Source organism: Labeo rohita, chromosome 24, assembly GCF_022985175.1.
Source record: "Labeo rohita strain BAU-BD-2019 chromosome 24, IGBB_LRoh.1.0, whole genome shotgun sequence".
Taxonomy (NCBI): domain Eukaryota; kingdom Metazoa; phylum Chordata; class Actinopteri; order Cypriniformes; family Cyprinidae; genus Labeo; species Labeo rohita.
The window spans coordinates 6730454-6750005 of record NC_066892.1 but is presented as its reverse complement, the minus strand read 5'-3'; the positions used below and the strand labels follow the sequence as shown (position 1 = coordinate 6750005).

At 32.7% G+C, this 19552-nt stretch overlaps 1 protein-coding gene across 3 annotated transcripts in view; it reads right to left on the bottom strand.

The window, feature by feature from the left end:
• Positions 1 to 448: 448 nt before the first annotated feature.
• Positions 449 to 19552, bottom strand: part of rsu1 (Ras suppressor protein 1) — a 43418-nt gene continuing 24314 nt past the window's right edge. For all 3 annotated transcript variants that reach the window (XM_051097824.1, XM_051097825.1, XM_051097826.1), the window contains exon 9: positions 449 to 1495. In XM_051097824.1, the coding sequence (XP_050953781.1) occupies positions 1393 to 1495 (103 nt within the window). In that variant the 3' untranslated portion in view covers positions 449 to 1392. The remainder of the gene's footprint in view (positions 1496 to 19552) is intronic.

Here is a 19552-nt window from a genome sequence, read left to right as displayed (position 1 = left end):
ATGATACAAAACTCAGAATTGCTTGCTACAAACTTGCAATTCAGATATTTTTCTCAGAATCACGTAAAACAAACTCACAATTCTTGCTTTTTCTCAGATTTGCGTAATACAAACACACAACTCTGACTTTTTATCTGAACTGCATGATACAAACTTGCAATTCTGATGTTTTTTCTTTGAATTGATACATATATGCAATTGATAAAATATCAGTCTTTGTGTAGAATTGGACATTGTAACTCGCAATTGAGTGTATATCTCATGATTCTGAAAAAAGGTCAGACTTGTGAGAAAAACTTGCAATTGCATAATCATAAGAGATTTCTTTCAAACAGTAAAAAATAAAAATTTTACCAACCTGAACTTTTAAACATTTAGACTTTCTTGCCTTGTCATTCCAAGTTCTTTCGAACATATGATCAACTGCTGAAAGAAAAAAACGGAATCGTCCAACAAAATGGTGACTTTATTTCAATGTCAAAAATTTAGTACATAGCACACTGCATTGTGTGCACATGATAAAACATTAAAACATTACAAATATAAATGTGATTGCAATGAAATAGCTTGTGACATTTAAAAAAAAAACAATGATGCATCCATAAAAAAAGTAAAACTTCAAATTCAGCTAAGCTTTGCAGAATTAGAAGATGTTAGTGTACGCAACCTAAAGCTGTAGTGACGGCAGAAAAGACAATATTTTTGAATGATTAACCGGTTCAAGAAACTGGTTCTTTACAAACACTGTATATTGTTCTGTAAAAAGTTGCACCGTCATGTTAACTAGTATACACAGTAAGAAACAATGGCCAACCGCTTCAAAGAACACCATCTGCGATATCTTGTTGACCCTCTCAAATGGCCACCGGGGTGTTTCTGTCTGGTATCTGCTGTGTACCATCTGAAACTCCCGTTTGCAGCCATTCATATCTGTCATTAAGAGGCAGAAGAAGCAGTCAGCGGTTTCCCCTTGGAGACCTGACACAATCCTGCTCAGACTGCACTAAGACCCCGAAACTCCTGCTAAATCCCCGTACGGTTACAAATGCTCGTCACCACCTCCCAAAATTCACTGCTCTCCTCGTCTGGATGCTCGAATAGGACAAAACTCCCGCCGCCTCTCGAGAGACACAACAAACACGTTCAGAAAGCTGATTAGCACCCAACGCAGGTCTGACTTGACAGAAGCGGCACTTTGAAGGCAAAAAGTGGCTTTGGACAAGAAGGACACTTGGAAAAAAATGGCTGAGTGGAGTCATTTGGAGGTTACATGATTAACGTAATACTGAAGCAATAAAAAACATAATTTCTGAATAAATATCAAATGGAAAGGCACATGCAGTGAGGTTCATCATCTCGGATGGTCGGATCAGCTCGCCGTCGCTCTCTTCTCTACTTGTTCTTGGCCGCCAGCGGCTTGCGGCTGATCTTCTTGGATTTGTCGGCGTTCTTTTTGGGCGCTTCTGGATTGGCCTGCATGTGTCGCCCGTAAAGACTGCAAAACACAAACAGACATTGTGTGATCACACCTGGCCGCTCGTAGTTTCTGCAAAAGGCTTGAATACAGAGTAGCGTGGAAGCGGAGTTATATTTTTAGTGTTAACCAGCTGAAAGAGGATTAATTGAGTCCAACACACTGACGGGTCCCCCACTGGGACACTGAACTCTCTGTGCTGTCCAACACCCCTCGGCTACAGCTGTGTATGGCACAGAGAGACAATTATCCACAACCACCCTACACACAGAGCCCAGAGAGAGAGAGAGGACATGTAGGGAGAGCAATTTCCAGTCCAGTGGTCCCTCTCTATTTCAGCAGCACTCAAAGGCTGGGTTCAGTGATACGAGGGAAAAGACAAAGAGAGAGAGAGGAGTAAGGAAGAGACTTAAAGTGAAGGAGAGTGACCAAGTGTATTATGGAGGCAGGATTCGTTGGCTCTGTACCTCATGAGGCAGTTTGCTATACACTGCCTAAATAAGTAGCATCCTGAAATGAATCAGATTCAGAATTTTTTACCAAAATCTCTCAGGTCAGTTTATGTAGCAAGAGTCTTGGGAAAGTCCCTAGGCAGCTACTTTCTAGGCATACTGTACTTCTTCCCATCAACTTTATTGGAGAAAGGGCAATAAAGTAAACATTTAATATTAAACATTTTGTTCCTCTTTCACAAAAAAGGCTACAAACTCAAAAAGATGATTGGCTCTCCTTTAACTGAAAGGCAGGACTTCCAATCCTTTAATAAAAAATTATTAAAAACACAAATATTAAATAATTAAAGACACTGGCAAGGAAGCTAATTTCTGTCAAGTCAGAAAACAGGAGAAAAAAGTACAAAATCATAATTATGAGATGAAAAGACAAAATTATGAGATAAAAACACTGAGAAGACAATTATGAGATAAAAGACAATTATAAAATGTATAAATAATGAGATATCAATCATAGCATAAAAAGTTATTATATCGAAATTATGATATCCAAATTATGAGATAAATATCAAATTATGAGATTAAAAACAAAGAGAAGAGACAAAATCATGAGATAAAAAGACAAAATTATGAGACAAAAAGACAATTATGAAATGTATAAATTATGAAATAGCAATTTTGGCATAAGAAGTCAAAATTATTATATTAAAATTGTGAGATAAATTCCAAAATATGAGATAAAAGACAAAATTATGAGATAAAATTATTGATGTCAAAATTATTGACATCAAAACTATGAGATAACAATGAGACAAAGACAAAATTATAAGGACAAAAATACTGAGACAAAAAGACAAATTTACGAGAAAAAAACAATGAGATAAGAAGAAAATTATGAGAAAAATGATGTCAAAATTATAAGATAATGAGATGAAGGCAAAATTATGACATAAAAACAATGAGATAAGACAAAATGATGAGATGAAAGACAATTATCAAATGTATAAATTATGAGATACCAATTATAGCACTAAAAGTCAAAATTATGAGATAATGAGAAAAAGACAAAATTCTGAGATATTCAACAAGATAAAAAGACAAAATTATGAGCTAAAAACAATGAAATAAAAAATGAAATTAGATAAAAAGACAAAATTATGACAAAAAGTCAAAATTATGAGATAAAATCAGGCTACAAAGCTGTTGCTTTAACTGACAAGATCTTCCAGACCTTACAGTGGGAATGAACTTGAAATTGTGACTGACTTTTTTCCCTGTTGTCTTCCCTGTATTACTTACTTTCTTCTGTGGAACACAAAATAATATTTGTCTCAGTTGTCCATAAAATTTTGGTCTACAATTATAGGCAATGAAGCCCATTTCTGCCACATAAGAAAAAGAAGTGGAAATTCTAAAATACAAAAAAAAAAAAAAAAAAATCTAATTTATGAGATAAAAAGCAATTATGAGAGAAGTCATAATTGTGACAAAATTTGGACTTTTTATGTCATAATAGACATTTTTATTTTATAATAATTAAAATAATTAGTTATAATTACTTTCCATGTCATAATTTCACAGTTTCAACTTTCACATAATTATGACTCTGGAAATGGGCTTCCATATGGGCTCCAGCATTCTTCAGAATTGTTCTGTAGGTTTGGAACAACAATAGAATGTGTAAAAAGATAACGGAATTTTCTGTTTTTAGTGAAGTAAAAATGCTGTCTATGTAAGCAGCTCGCTAGGATTTGGTACACAGCCTTCATCTTCACAGCCGTCGTGACTTCTGCTTCCAATACCTCATTAATATATATCCCTGATTGGATGTTGACATAGCGGCTGGTGATTGCAGAGTTAGCGGCTCTACACCTAGCATGCGTGGACCATAACTATGACATTCCCAAGTGTAATTAAAGAATACTATTTGAGGGAGAATTCTAATTGCAGTGCAGTGAAATGTCAAGCGGCAGCTCAGATTCATGACTAAAGTTCATATCAAATATTTACAAAGGACCACACACGGCCCGAGCTGAGAGAGCAGTCGTTCTCAGCCCAGCTCTCAACGTTTGAGTCACTTTAATTACATCGTAAGAGGAAGACGTTAAATATTCTTTCTGTAAGCAGTTGCTTTATGCAAAGTGACCTATGGTATACTTATAACATCTTTGATGTCAGACGAACTGAACCCACAACCTTTCAGCAACAAACTCAGATCTTCTAACAAGTTTGCCACAATCCAAGAACAGAGCAGTTTTGCAAAACCAAAACCTATTCTCCTACTAAGTATGATCAGTTTTTGGCTTCTATAGTTTTGTGACTTGTCTGGGCAGACAACGAGATCAACGAGTCAGTCAGTCTCTCTCGTTCATTCTGTCTCTTCGTATCTTTCTTAAGCACTAAGCTGCCGATCTGTCTGTGCGGTCCTGTCTGAGGTTCTTCCCTTGGGGTCTGGAGGTTCCCGTTCTTTCCCGCCTCCTCTGGAGCTGCCCAGCCAGGCGCAGAGGCAAGAGCCCAGCAGGGAGGCACTACTTAAGCCCCTACGGACTCTCAAAGTACAGAAATATCAGAAACCTCCACTACAGCTTTTTATCTCACACATGCAAGGAAAAAAACACACTACATGTCCAAAAAACTGCTCTGTTCACAAAATTAGCACTGACTGTGAAGTGTGTGCATGTGCTGGTTTGAAAAGCATGTCTTCATATGTTTAATTCAGTGTTTGGTGATCAAGATATATGGAATGTGAAACCACATATAGGAGAAGGAGAGTACTGCAAAAAAGAAAAAGACAACCATATTAACCATCTAGACTGTTTGACAGGGGCAATACACATTAATTAACACATCAAACTAAAGCAAATGTGCCCGATTTAGCCAAGGTGGCTAATTTTCATCTGCTGTCCCATAATGATGCCATTGTATTGGTAATAAAAATAACACTAATTAAATTATAATGAAATAAAATACAATAAAATTAAGAGATACTAAAATTAAGAGATAAGTCAAGATTATGAGATAAAAAACAATTATGAAATGTGTAAGTTATAAAAGCAATTGTGGCATAAAAAGTCAAAGTATGATGACACAATTATGAGATAAAAGACAATTATGAAATTTATAACTTATGAGATTGCAATTATGGCATAAAAAGTCAAAAGTATGATATCAAAACTATGAGATAATGTGATTAAAAACTAAATAATGAGCTAAAAACAACGAGATAAAAAAGACAATTATGAAATATATAAATTATAAGACCAATTATGGCATAAAAAGTCAAAAGCATAGTGTCAAAATTATGAGATTAAAAACAATGAGATAAAAGGACAATTATGAAATGTATAAATTATGAGATTGCAATAATGGCACAAAAAGTTAAAAATATGATATCAATTATGAGATAATGAGATAAAAACTAAATAATCAGATAAAAGCAATGAGATAAAAAGACAGTTATGAAATGTATAAATTATAAGACGAGTTATGGCATAAAATGTCAAAAGTATGATGTTGCAATTATGAGATAATAAAGACAAATTTATGAGATAATGAGATAAAAAGACAAAATTATGAGATAAAAAGTCAATTATGAAATATACAAATTATAAGAGCAATTATGGCATAAAAAGTCAAAAGTATGATGTCACAATTATGAGATAAATACAATGAAATAAAAAATGATAATGAGATAGGAAGAAAATTATGAAATGCATTAATTATGAGATAGCAATTATGGCATAAAGTCAAAAGTATTATGTCAAAATTATGAGATGCAATAAAAACTAAATAATGAGATGAAAACTGAGATAAAAACAAAATTATGAGATAAAAAGACTTATGAAATGTACAAATTATGAGAGAAATTATGCCATCAAATTTCAAAAGTATGATATCAAAACTATGAGATAATGATAAAAACTACATAATGAGATAAAAACTGAGATAAAAAGAAAATTATGAGATAAGAATTATGAAATGTACAAATAATGAGATAAAAATGATGGCATAAAAGTCAAAACTATGATGTCAAAATTATGATAATGACATAAAGACAAACATATGAGCTAAAACTAAAAAGAGCTAAAAGACAACAAAATACTCTAAAAATAAAATAAAATAACTCAATAATTCACATAATTTAAATTGTACTCAATCACATAAATAGAGACTGGAGGATTATGGGCTTCCATAAACATAAATAAATCTACATATCAAAATATATAATAATAAACATTTAATTTTATGTGTTTTTATTCTTTTTATCTCTTTAATAAATACGATGTAAAGACAGGAAATGATGAGCAAAATAATGTTAAACACTAATCACACTTGTGGTAATTAATCAGTGTGTCACTATGCATTAACACTGCACTGGCTCCCTATTAAACATCATATAGATTTTAAAATCTTGCTAATTACTTCCCTCACGTCCGCTGCGTTCTCAAAACTCTGGCAATTTGATAATACTTAGAATATCCAAATCAACCGCGGGCGGCAGATCATTTTCTTATTTAGCACCCAAACTTTGGAACAATCTACCCAACACTGTTCGGGACGCAGACACACTCTGTCAGTTTAAATCTAGATTAAAGACCCATCTTTTTAACCTTGCTTACACATAACACATTAACACATTTCTATTATTCAAATCCGTTAAAGTATTGTTAGGGTGCACTAATTAGGTCTACCGGAACCGGGAACACTTCCCATAACACCCAATGTACTCAGTGCATCGTCAGAAGAATATTAGTCTGTTTCTTTCTTATGCCGAGGTCACCCTAACCACCAGATCCAGTCCGTATCCAGATCAGATGGTCATTGCAGTCCTCTGGATCCAGTCCATACCCAGCCCAGACGGTGGATCAGCACCTAGAGACGACCTCTACAGCACTGAATGTCATCGGAGACCACATCGACTAGATGAGCCCCAGAGTCGGATCTCCAGTGAAGACCTCGTCACCTAGACAGCTATCGGCACAGGACCACGGGACCTGGCAAGTCCTCTGTGTCTGGCCAGAGGAGAACTGGCCCCCCGACTGAGCCTGGTTTCTCCCAAGGTTTTTTTCTCCATTTGTCACCGATGGAGTTTTGGTTCCCTGCCGCTGTCGCCTCTGGCTTGCTTAGTTGGGCACACTTTATCTTCACTTTATCTTCACACAATATTGTATTTTATTTTGTTGTATTTGATTAACTACCTTTTACCTGAAAATTTAGTGTTTACTGTTGCCTTTTGCATTGTTGATGTACTATTTCCTATTTAATACTGTACAGCCGCCTTGTCACAATTCTGTATTGTTAAAGGCGGTATATAAATAAAGGTTTAAATATTTAAATATTCAAGTATTTTAAAGAAGTTCACTTCCAGAGCAAAAATGAACTTTTTTTTGTAAAGGGCATTTGACCTTCTTTGCATGTTCACTTTGTAAACACTGGGTCGGTTCTTCTGTAGCAATGTACGATTTTGAAGTTGGAGGAGAAAATGAGATGGGAGTTTTTCGACATACCGTAACTGTCATAAACCGGAATACACCAAGTTTATGCAGAGCTAGACAAGACGAGCATTTGAGGTTAGAAAGTATAAAAATTGTCAATTTAGAAAAATAACCGATCGTTTCGCTAGATAAGACCCTTCTTCCTCGGCTGGGATCGTTTAGAGCCCTTTGAAGCTGCATTTAAACTGTTCTCGGGCTCCATTGAAGTTCACTATATGGAGAGAAATCCTGAAATGTTTTTCTCAAAAAACTATTTCTTTATGACTGAAGAAAGAAAGACATGAACGTCTTGGATAACAAGAGGGTGTGTAAATTATCTGTAAATATTTGTTCTGGAAGTGAACTATTCCTTTAATGAAACATATGTAACTGTCAGAACCAAACAAAGGGGTCATTTAAAGATCAAGTGACTTTAAAAGTGTTGATCATCTTTATTTTCATGACACGATCATGTATGCAGAAGTCGAGAGCATGTTAGTGAGCTCACACGTCCATGTAAGAAAGCTGTGTATGTATGTGCGCAGACTGCGAGCTGTTTCGGAGCTGACTGAAGGAATCAGTGTTGACAGATGCACGTAGATGTTTGCGCTGGTGTCAGGGCTAAATTGGGCTGTTTTACAGGAGGCTGATATGCAGGGGGGTGTGAGCTGAATCCGAAAGCCGTTCTCTCTCTGTCAGTGTCCCGCAGCCTTGACGGACCCTCTGGCAGGAAGACAACGCTGAGAGAAACTCCCACCGCATCTAACACAATGTCTGAAGATCAACCCGTGAAGGGTTCGTAATGCTGTCATCAACTGACCAAAGAGCGCGTCAGAATCCAGTCCAAAAATTGAAGGATATATTTTTTAATATATATTCAAATTAATTTATGAGTCAAAAGGAACTGAAATGAACCAATTCACTGTCTAGTGTTACTCCTCAGCTTATAAAACATATTAGTATCATCTAAATGCAGGACTAATGTTGCAATTACACATCTTGAAAAGGGAAACTGTGACATGAAGCTGTGATTTGATTCTTTATATATTCATATAACTGCATACCTTTAAATCTGTAGTCTGGAAATGATGGTAAAATCTTGCCCCTGGTCTGTGGGACCATGTTAATACAGCAGCATTGCAGTGCTGAGCGGCTACAGAGTAAACACAAAGATTTATCCCCCATTTATCTGCTTTCCTCATCATTTACAGCCAATTAAAAGTGGACCGGGACAGCAAAATCTACAGAAGCTGCTCGCCGACGCTGCCAGAGACGGTCTTTTTCCCTCTGAGTGCTCCAGTTCCACATGGGATAATTAATCTCAGTTACAGTCAAGAGTGTCTAACACAGTCAGGGCGGCCGGTCATAAGTGTGTGTGTCAGAGACGGTGTGTTTCCGCACAGTGGCTTTCAAAGCATGTTCAGGTGTGTCAGAGGTGAGCGGGAATGAATTAATGATAAATGTGCGGGTGACTTGTGGATCATTGATCGGTCATTGAGGTTGGAGGTAATTTGTAAATGATGCTCCCGCTGCTATTGCATTACGGGAGATCTGAGATTGGAGAGAATGAGATCAGGTAAATGAGCCTCAAACAAATTACAAAATGGCTCTGACAAACGGGAATTATAAATAAAATATCTAATATGTAACATATATATATATATTATTTATATATATATATATATATATATATATATATATATATATATATACACACACACATACACACACACAATTAGATAATTATGTACATATAAAATAATATATTTAATTTAATTTACAGTTTTATATATATATATATATATATATATGTATCCTTAAGCATTATATATACATATACATACATACATACACACACACCAGATATACATTTCAGATTATTGTTATATATAAATTACGTAAAAAAGTTCTATATAACTTTCTACTATTTACTTTCTAAACTAGTACATATATAACGTAAATATATATAAAAATATATCTTAAAAATATTATATATATATATATTATATACACACACACATTATATATATATATATATATATATATATATATATATAAAATGTATACACACACTACATATACAGTTGAGACTATTGTAATATATAAATCACGTAAAAATGATATATACAGCTTACTAATATGTACCCTCTAAAGTACATATGTATCGTAAATATATCTAAAAAATTAATAAATAGAATAAAATAATGGAATAAATACAGGGTATAATTAATTTTAAAACGTTAAAAATACTATATATACACACACAGACACACACACATATATATATATATATATATATATATATCCATATATACATACATACATACATACATACATATATATATATATATATATATATATATATATATATATATATATATGTATGTATGTATGTATGTATGTATATATATACACATAATAAATATACAGTTGAGATTATTAGAATATACAAATTATTTAAAAATATAATTTCTAGCTTATCTAAAATTACATATAATAAATACAGGGTATAATTTAATTTAAAAATGTAATAATATGATTATTTTATATTGTGCAAAAAATACAAAAATAAAAAAATATACAGCATATATATAAAATATAAAACACACACACTTAGATAAGTATGTAATTTATATAATACAATAAAACAATAATTACTAGTGCTGGGCAACGATTAATCGTGATTAATCACATCAAAAATAAAAGTTTTTGTTTACATAATATATCTGTGTATACTGTGCATATTATATATATATATATATATATATATATATATATATATATAAAATATTTACACGTATTTACATGTATATATTCATATTCATATGATTTATATTTTATATAAATATATTTAATATACAAACATAACATTTCTCTTAAATATGCACATGCATGTGAGTATTAATATATACATAACAAGTATACACAGTACACACAAATATATTACGTACACAAAAACCTTTATTTCGTAAGCGATTAATCGTTGCCCAGCACTAATAATTACACGTGAATGATATCAGATCTTTTATTTCATCTGAGTAGCAAAATATAACCCAGGTCTAAATCGCAAATAAAACTGATTCACTAAAAGATTTCAAGATTTTCAAATTATTACGTTAACAAACCGATTTACTCAAGTGAATCATACTTTCAGATTCTTCTCCCCAACATTTGTTAATTATTTCCCAACGTTGACACTCCGCAACTAAAGAGCAGGGTTTATGAGATTTTACTTATAGAAAAGTGCAAGAAAAAGTACTTTTAAAGCATGTAGGGAGAGAGACACAGAGAAAAAGGATGAGAAAGCACATCACCAGCACACGACAGATCGTTTCTTCTACCCTTAACTACTGTTTAACACAAAGAACCCTACAGCTAAACTTCTTTCAGCACAAATACACAATCACTACACTCATCTCAGTATAAAACACTATCCATGCTGACAGGCTCAACGGAAATCCATGCACCGGCTAAATGAGAGTAAATGACAATAATGAAGACGGATGGTGAACGTGCGGCAGAGCGGCTCATAACTGATCTCTCCCCTGACGCCCCCATTATCAACAAGATCTGCAGGACCGAACGGCCCCATTACCGCACAAGACACGAGACAGCCAATCACAGCAGGCTTTGCCGCCACTTTTGTACCCTGTTTGTACATGTACAGTCATGCTACACTGGATCATCTACAAGATGAATGTTTTATGAATCATTCATCGTTCGTCTGAGAGGTTACCCAGCACTGTCTGAGTCGGGATGAACAGTAAGCAGAAGGCTATGCTGAGTTTGGGCTGTTAACGTGGCCTTTTATTGATAAACTCTAGCAGGAGTTCCTGTCTGTGAGCCCAAACTAATGAGGAGTGATGGAACTCCGCTCAACCTTTAAAACCTCCAGAACCTAGAAATGAAGAACACAAATACAGACTAGAAAGCACAACACACACACAGACTGAACTAAACTCTTAAAGTTAGTCAAAGCACTGCTGGTTTCTAGTTGGCTTCCCAACTTGACTGGATCAAACGAGCTTCACTACACTTCACTGTTTGTGCTATGGCTGGATAAGCCATATATATGTACACTACCAGTCAAACGTTTTTGAACAGTAAAATTTGTAATTTTTTTTTTTTTTTTTAAGTCTCACCAAGCATGCATTTATTTGATTCTGAGTACAGCAAAAAGAGTAAAATTTTGAAATATTTTTACTATTTAAAATAACTGTTTTCTATTTGAATATATTTTAAAATGTAATTTATTCCTGTGATTTCAAAGCTGGATTTTTAGCATCGTTACTCCAGTCACATGATCATTCAGAAATCATTTTAATATTCTGATTTGCTGCTCAAAAAATATTTACTATTATTATGTTAAAAACAGCCAAGTAGAATTTTTTCAGGTTTCTTTGATGAATAGAAAGTACAGACATGTGTGTGTGTGTGTGTGTGTGTGTATACACATGCATGTGTGTATATATATATATATATATATATATATATATATATAGGGCACTATGTATATTTATTATGTATATATAAATATACATACATGCAAATTAATATAATGACATTAATATGTTATGTTTATATATTAAAAAATATATTTACATATAATATCAATTATACGAGTGTAAATACACATGGAAATATTTTCAAATTATATACTGTATGTGTGTGTGTATTTATATACATATAAATATACACAGTATACACACACACACACACACTTACATATACATATATATATATATATATATATATATATATATATAGACAAAAACTTTTATTTTGTTTTTTTGATTAATCATGATTACAGATAAATGCTGATCTTGGGATCTAATCCTGAAAAAAATGTACTCAACTGTTTCAAATATTAATAATAATAATAATAATAATATTAATAATAATAATAATAATAATAATTTGAACAGCAAATCAGCATATTTGAATGATTTCTGAAGGATCATGTGACACTGAAGACTGGAGTAATGATGCTGAAAAAGTAGCTTTGATCACAGGAATAAATTACATTTTAAAATATATTCAAATAGAAAGCAGTTATTTTAAATAATAAAAATATTTCACATTATTACTGCTTTTGCTGTATTTTGGATCAAATAAATGCAGGCTTGGCGAGTAGAATTCTTTAAAAAACATTAAAAATCTTACTGTTCAAAAACTTTTGACTGGTAGTGTAGATGCATTTACTGTACACAGACTACAGTTACAAATGGATAAAAAAAAATCTTTTGATGTTTTATAAACAAAAGTTAAGTTTTGGGTGGAAAAAATTACCAGTAGGTGGGGGCAAATGAATGCATGAGTGAGTCATTGAGTCATTCACTCAACTGATTCATTCAAAAACCACCGTGTGTCGCTCAGAGATGCAAAACTCTGCTGTGGCTTTGTTTGAAACAATTTTCTTTGAGCAAAAACAGGAACATGTGTCTAAAATGTGTCAATTAATATTAACTTCTTGTTTATTGTACTGTTTTATAAAATCAGTATTACATTTGCAATCATACTGATGTTTGGAGAAAGCACTAGTTGTGCTCTATTTACAGGTAAACAATTGCTGGTACTCAGTCAAACTCATGTTGATGATACAAACACAGAGCTTCAGAGATACTACCAAACATAAACACTCCCTGTCTAGTTCATATGAAAAGTAGCCACTTTTTAGACCATAAACAAACCAGTTTTGTTTATAAAATATTGTACATATGAACATATGAGCACAGTTTTGCATATAATTTTGGGCTCACAAACACAACACAAAACAGTCATTAGGTCAAGCTGATCCAGAGACACAAAAGTGGGCATTATGGGAAACCTGGTGTCAGTTCTATTGCAGCAGGGCTCGGATTGAGGAAGCAGCAATGCATGAATATAATTAGAGAGAATATGGAAAGGAAAGAGTCTGTCTGTGGAAATATGCAGGATTTAACTCAAAGAAACTCACTGCATTAGTGTTCAGAACATATACAGCGCACACTACCACCACACTTCCCCTGGAGTAACTTACGGGCGAAAGAAATGGTTCACGCATGAAATAAAAATCCTTGTTAACTCACAATCATGTCATTCCAAACTCACAGAACTTTTCCATATTCAAACTAATTGCAATTGAGATTTGGGGGCTACGACGGCCTGGAATCATTTCAGTGCATAACGATTTGTGTCAGAATGGATCACTATTTGGTTATTTTTTGGCTCCTGGTCATTTTTATAAAATATTTTTATGCACATCCCCCAAAATTTTGGATTCACTGAGTAAAAACAAATCAGAAAGTAGAGAATCAAAAGCTTCAGATAAAAATACAAGAAGTCACAACTGTGTGTTAGTGAAACTGCAGTGGAAAGTAAAGTGGCTTCATGGTTTAGTATAATCAGTCCATCTCGAGAGTATTTCAGAGTTGATATATCTAATAAGCTTTAATCCTGTTATGCTAACAGATCTTTTATATCACATTAGCGGCAGTGTGCTGTCATGTTCTCCGTTTATACTCGGAGTAAAATTATCAGCGCTCTCAGCAGAGTTAATCTCATCAATAAAATTACTGACGAAAATGTTTTTTTATCTATGATAAAAAAAAATGATTCTAAACTTTTTTCGTGAATTAAAATAAAGCTGAAAAAACTGCAGTATAAATTTACTAAAACAGAAATAAAAATACATTTATATAAATATATCTAAATAGAACAAATAAAAACTAATAAAATGACAAAAGCACATCACAAGAAAAAAAAATTAAATTAAAATGAAAACTGAAGATATAAAAGTACACACAAATTCAATATATTAATAAATTATGTAACATTTCATAATTAATACTAAAACTAGACTGATTTATGAGAGGCAAATACAAATGTAACAATTAAGTTTTCTAATGCTATTTTGTTTAAGCTGTTAAATTGGTTTGTTACAATTAATAAATTGATAAATGTTTATACATGAACAAAAATATTAATTAATTAACAATAATCAAATTACAATATTTAATAAATAAAATAATGTATTAAATATTTTAAAATTAAATTAAACTGAAATGAAATCTGAAGATATAAAAGTACATGCTAATTTAATATATTAATAAATTATGTAATATTATATAATTAATACAAAATCTACACTGATTTATGAGGCAAATACAAATGTAACAATTAAGTTTTCTAGTGTTATTTTTTTTATGCTGTTAAAGCTGTTGTTTGTTTGTTACAATTAATAAATTGATAAATCTTTCTACATGAACAAAAAAATAATTAATTAATATTACATTTAAATAAATAATTAATTATTCTTAATTTATTATATATTATACGTTTTTATTATTTATTATAATTTATTAAATTAATTAATTATTATAATTTTGGATATTTCCATCAACAAAAATGTAGAATTTTACAAAAATATGCCTATGGCTTTATATATTAAAATGACATACTATTATTAAAATTATAAAATGATATATATATTTCAATTAGAGTAAAATGAAAAAAAAAAAAAAATATGAATGAATGAATGAATGTTATATTAAACTTTTTTTTTTTTTTTTTTTTTTAAATAAAAAACCTAAATTAAAATGGCCAAAAAAAACTGCAAATGTGACCTCTGACCCCAGTGGTCACAGAGCTGGGCATCTCTGAATCTCTTCATCAAAAATACACATGCAGTAATTCCCAGTCTGTGACCTGTCCTTCCCGCTGACTCATACAAACGGCCCACGACTGGATAGATGCGGGACTTCCTGCACGTGTGCGTGTCAGGGTCTGTGCCGCTGGGAAGTTAATTGCGGTTGGTTTTTCAGTCAGCCCTGGACAGCTGTGAAGAGAGCTGCTGCGGTTGTACCGCGGTCAACAAGCGTTTAGAGTTAGCAATGAATAAAAGATGGCGGGAAGGCGGCTTTACGATATGTTAATGCATTATGAGCACGAAGAGTCTCCCCAATGCTGTCAGTCAGATATAAGATCCTTCTGTCAGGTTAACAAGCCTCCCCATGAAATATGCATGACAGGTTACACCCCTCCTCCTCCTCTGCCCGTGGTTCATGCTACGACCAAACCTACTGACAGAAGAGCAGGAAACGAGAGGAGGGTAAAGACTCATTGTCAACCATTTTAATTCCAAACATCTGTGTGATTTCAAGATAAATGACTAGAATATTCGACAAAACGTCAGCACGAGAAACAGCATGACTCATGATCTTAACGGCCATCAAATGAACAACAAAACTAAAAAATAATATCCTAAATCTGAAAAGGATCTGAAAGGATGGGTGGCACATTATAAATTGGATTTAGCAGATGAGCTTGGCTTGTGAATATTAAAGGAACAGTTCACCTAAAAATGAAAATTTGCTGTTAATTTACTCACCATCAGCCTATTTGTGATGAGCCACGCATACATTATGAGCATAAGCATGCAGGATTGTTGGGTTATAAGTTATAATATTGTAAATAATGTTCAGTTCCGTACACAGAACAATCGTTTTGCTTCGAAACCAGGGAGCATTGCTTCAGCTAAATATCTTCCATCCTGTTCAACTGAAGAAAGACAGCCATCTACATGTTGGATATCATGAGGGTGAGTAAATTAACAGCAAATTTTCATTTTTGGGTAATCTAGGGAATTAGAATTATGACTTAATGTGTTTATATTACGAAATTCTGAAAAAAAGTCAGAATTGTGAGAAAAATTCACAATTCTGATGAAAAAAAGTCTGAATTCTGAGTTTATAGAATTCTGACATTATTTCTCAGAACTTCAACTTGATTTCACACAATTGTGAGTTTATATCAATTCTGAGAAAAAAAGTCATAATTGTGAGAAATAAACTAGGAATTTGTGAGAAAAAGTCAGAATTATGAATTTATATGTCACAGTTCAGACTTTACTTCACGCAATTGCGAGTTTATATCTCGATTCTAAGAAAAAAAAGTCAGATTTGCGAGACGTAAACTTGCAATTGCGAGAATATCTGAGTAATATCTCGAAATTCTGACTTTATTTCTCAGAATTCTGACTTTATTTCACGCAATTGCAAGATTATATATCTCTTTTTTTGAAAAAAAAAGTCAGATTTGCGAGACGTAAACTTGCAATTGCGAGAAAAAGTCAGAATTATGAAAAAAAGTTGCAATTCTGAGAAAAAAGTCAGCATTTTGAATTTATATCCCACAATTCTGACTTTATTTCTCAGAATTATGACTTTATTTCACACAATTGCGAGTTTATATCTCAGTTCTAAGAAAAAAAGTCAGAATTGTGAGATGAAAAGTTAGAATTCAGAGTTTACATCTCGAAATTCTGACTTTATTTCTCAGAATTCTGACTTTATTTAATGCAATTGCGAGTTTATATCTCAATTCTGAGAAAAAATTCAGAACTGTTAGATATAACCTCGCAATTGTGAGAAAGTCAGAATTGTGAGATAAAAAGCTGCAATTGTGAGAAAAAAAGGCGTAATTCTGAGTTTATATCTCCCAATTCTGACTTTATTTCTCAGAATTCTGACTTTATTTCATGCAATTGTGAGTTTATGTCTCAATTCTTAGAAAAAAAGTCAGAATTGCAAGTTTATGTCAGGCAATTCTGAGAGAAAATTCAGAACTGTGAGTTGTAACCTCACAATAGTGAAAAAAAGTCAGAATTGTAAGAACAAAAGTCAGAAATATGAGAAAAAAGTCACAATTCTAAGAAAACATCTAAGACTTTACATCTCGCAATTCTGACTTTTTTTCTCAGAATTTCCATTTTATTTCACACAACTGAGAGTTTATAGCTCAATTCTAAGAAAAAAAATCAGAACTGTTAGATGTAACCTCACAATTGCGAGAAAAAAAATCAGAATTGTGAGATAAAAAAAAGTTGCAATTGTGAGAAAAAAATTACTGAGTTTATATCTGCCAATTATGACTTTATTTCTCAGAATTCTGACTTTATTTCACGTAATTCTGAGTTTATATCTCAATTCTGAGAAAAAAGGTCAGAATTGCGAGTTTATGTCAGGCAATTCTGAGAGAAAATTCAGAACTGTGAGTTGTAACCTCACAATTGTGGAAAAAAAGTCAGAATTGCGAGATGTAAACTTGCAATTGCGAGAGTCAGAATCAAAATTATGAGGAAAAAAAGTTGTAATTCTATGAAAAAGTCAGAACTTTGAATTTATATCTCAATTCTGACTTTATTCTCAGAATTGTGAGTTTATATTTCTGAGAATTTTATACAATTCCAAAAAAAAGTTTAGAAGTGTGAGATGTAACCTCGCAAAAGTCAGAACTGTGAGATTAAAAATTACCTTTTTGAATTTTTTATTCAGTGACAGAAACAGGCTTCCATAATTTTTTAAAATTTTATATAAGTATTTATTCATTTTTTGATTTTTGCTTTTTAGCAAAAATAAACACACACACAGTATACACACACACAGAGACACACACAAAATATAGAATATAGTACACCCCCATTTAAAACAGACAGAGCATGCCCACTTATAATGGTACGGCCTTGCCAATTAAAAATGAAAGCAGCCTGGATGTGGCTGTCTTCTGCTGTTTTAACGTTCTGGTATTTCGAAACGCTGGATCAGTGAACTTAAATGAGAAAATGTCCATCAGGAGTGAAAACTGGATGAGGTGAGGAATAGTGAAAGGAAGAGAGCGAGAGAGGGAGAGAGAGGTGTGAGTCTTGTGATTTCTTAGCTGAAGGACATTTAGGCAGGTGAGAATGAAACTGTTGAACCGTGGACACACACCTACTGAGAATTACACACCGTTAACACTTGTCTAATGTGAGACAACCTAGTTGTCTCTCTCTCGCGCGCTTTCGCAGGCACATAAACAAACAGAGGAACGAACACACAAACATCTTTGCTTTGACAATACAGATGAATACAGAAGACTATGGACTGACTTACTTTGTGTGCTTTCATTCAATGTCAATGTCTTATTCAAGTCCAAAAACAATTTCTGCTCAGAATGTCAATAAGCAACATGTCGTCAACATGACGACAAAACTGACCACATTTCGTTTTTAAATGCATTTTCTCGGTCTATCAATACACACCTCTTTAGGCATTGTTTTAGATAAGTTTTACCAATAGTTACTGTACTAAGCTATAATAATAATAGCAAACTAGATGAGTTTGAACAAACTTTGAAGATGGCTTGAGAAAGCCTAGCCTGAAAGTTGTAAGTAGTAAAAACTTGATTAAAGTTTAGACAGATTAGATAAATTTTGATAGTGTATTGCTAGCACATTACTAACATGATTTATCATGTTGTTAGCATGATTTGCATGTTGCTTACAATTTTTAACATTATTAACTAATTGCTAGCATGTCATTACCATAATCAACATGCTGCTAGGACATTTAACATGTTGCTAGCCAGTTTCTAGTATGATTAACATGTTGCTACTATGTTTTAGCATGATTAGCATGTTGCTAGCATGTTTTTAGCACGCTTAGCATGTTGGTAACATGTATATAACACGATTGTCTTGCTAATCTGATGTGATTAGAAACAAGATTAGCATGTTGTCATGTTACTAGGATGATAGCATGTTGTTAACATGTTGCTAACATACTGCTAATATGTATCTAACATGATTAGCATGTTAACAGTTTGTTAGCATATTTGTTACATGATTAGAATGGTGCTAGCATGTTGTTAACATGATTACCATGTTGATGTCATGGTTAAAACGTTAACATGTTTTAGCATGATTAGCATATTGTCATGTTACTAGGATGATTAGCATGTTGTTAACATTTTGCTAACATATTGCTAATGTGTATCTAACATGATTAGCATGTTAGCATTTTGTTAGCATATTTATTACATGATTAGAATGGTGCTAGCATTTTAACATGTTGCTAGCATGTTGTTAACATGATTAACATGTTGACAACATGTTTCTAGCATGGTTAGAATGTTGTTAAAATGTTTTTAACATGATTAGCATGTTTTTAACATGTTTTTAACATGCTTAGCATGTTGGTAACACGTATGTAACATGATTACCATGTTGCTATCATTTTGCTGGCATGTCTCTAATGTGATTATAACATGTTAACGTGTTTAACATGATTAACATTTTTGCTAACATGTTTTTAGCATTATTAGCATGTTGTTAACATGTTGCTAATATGTATTTA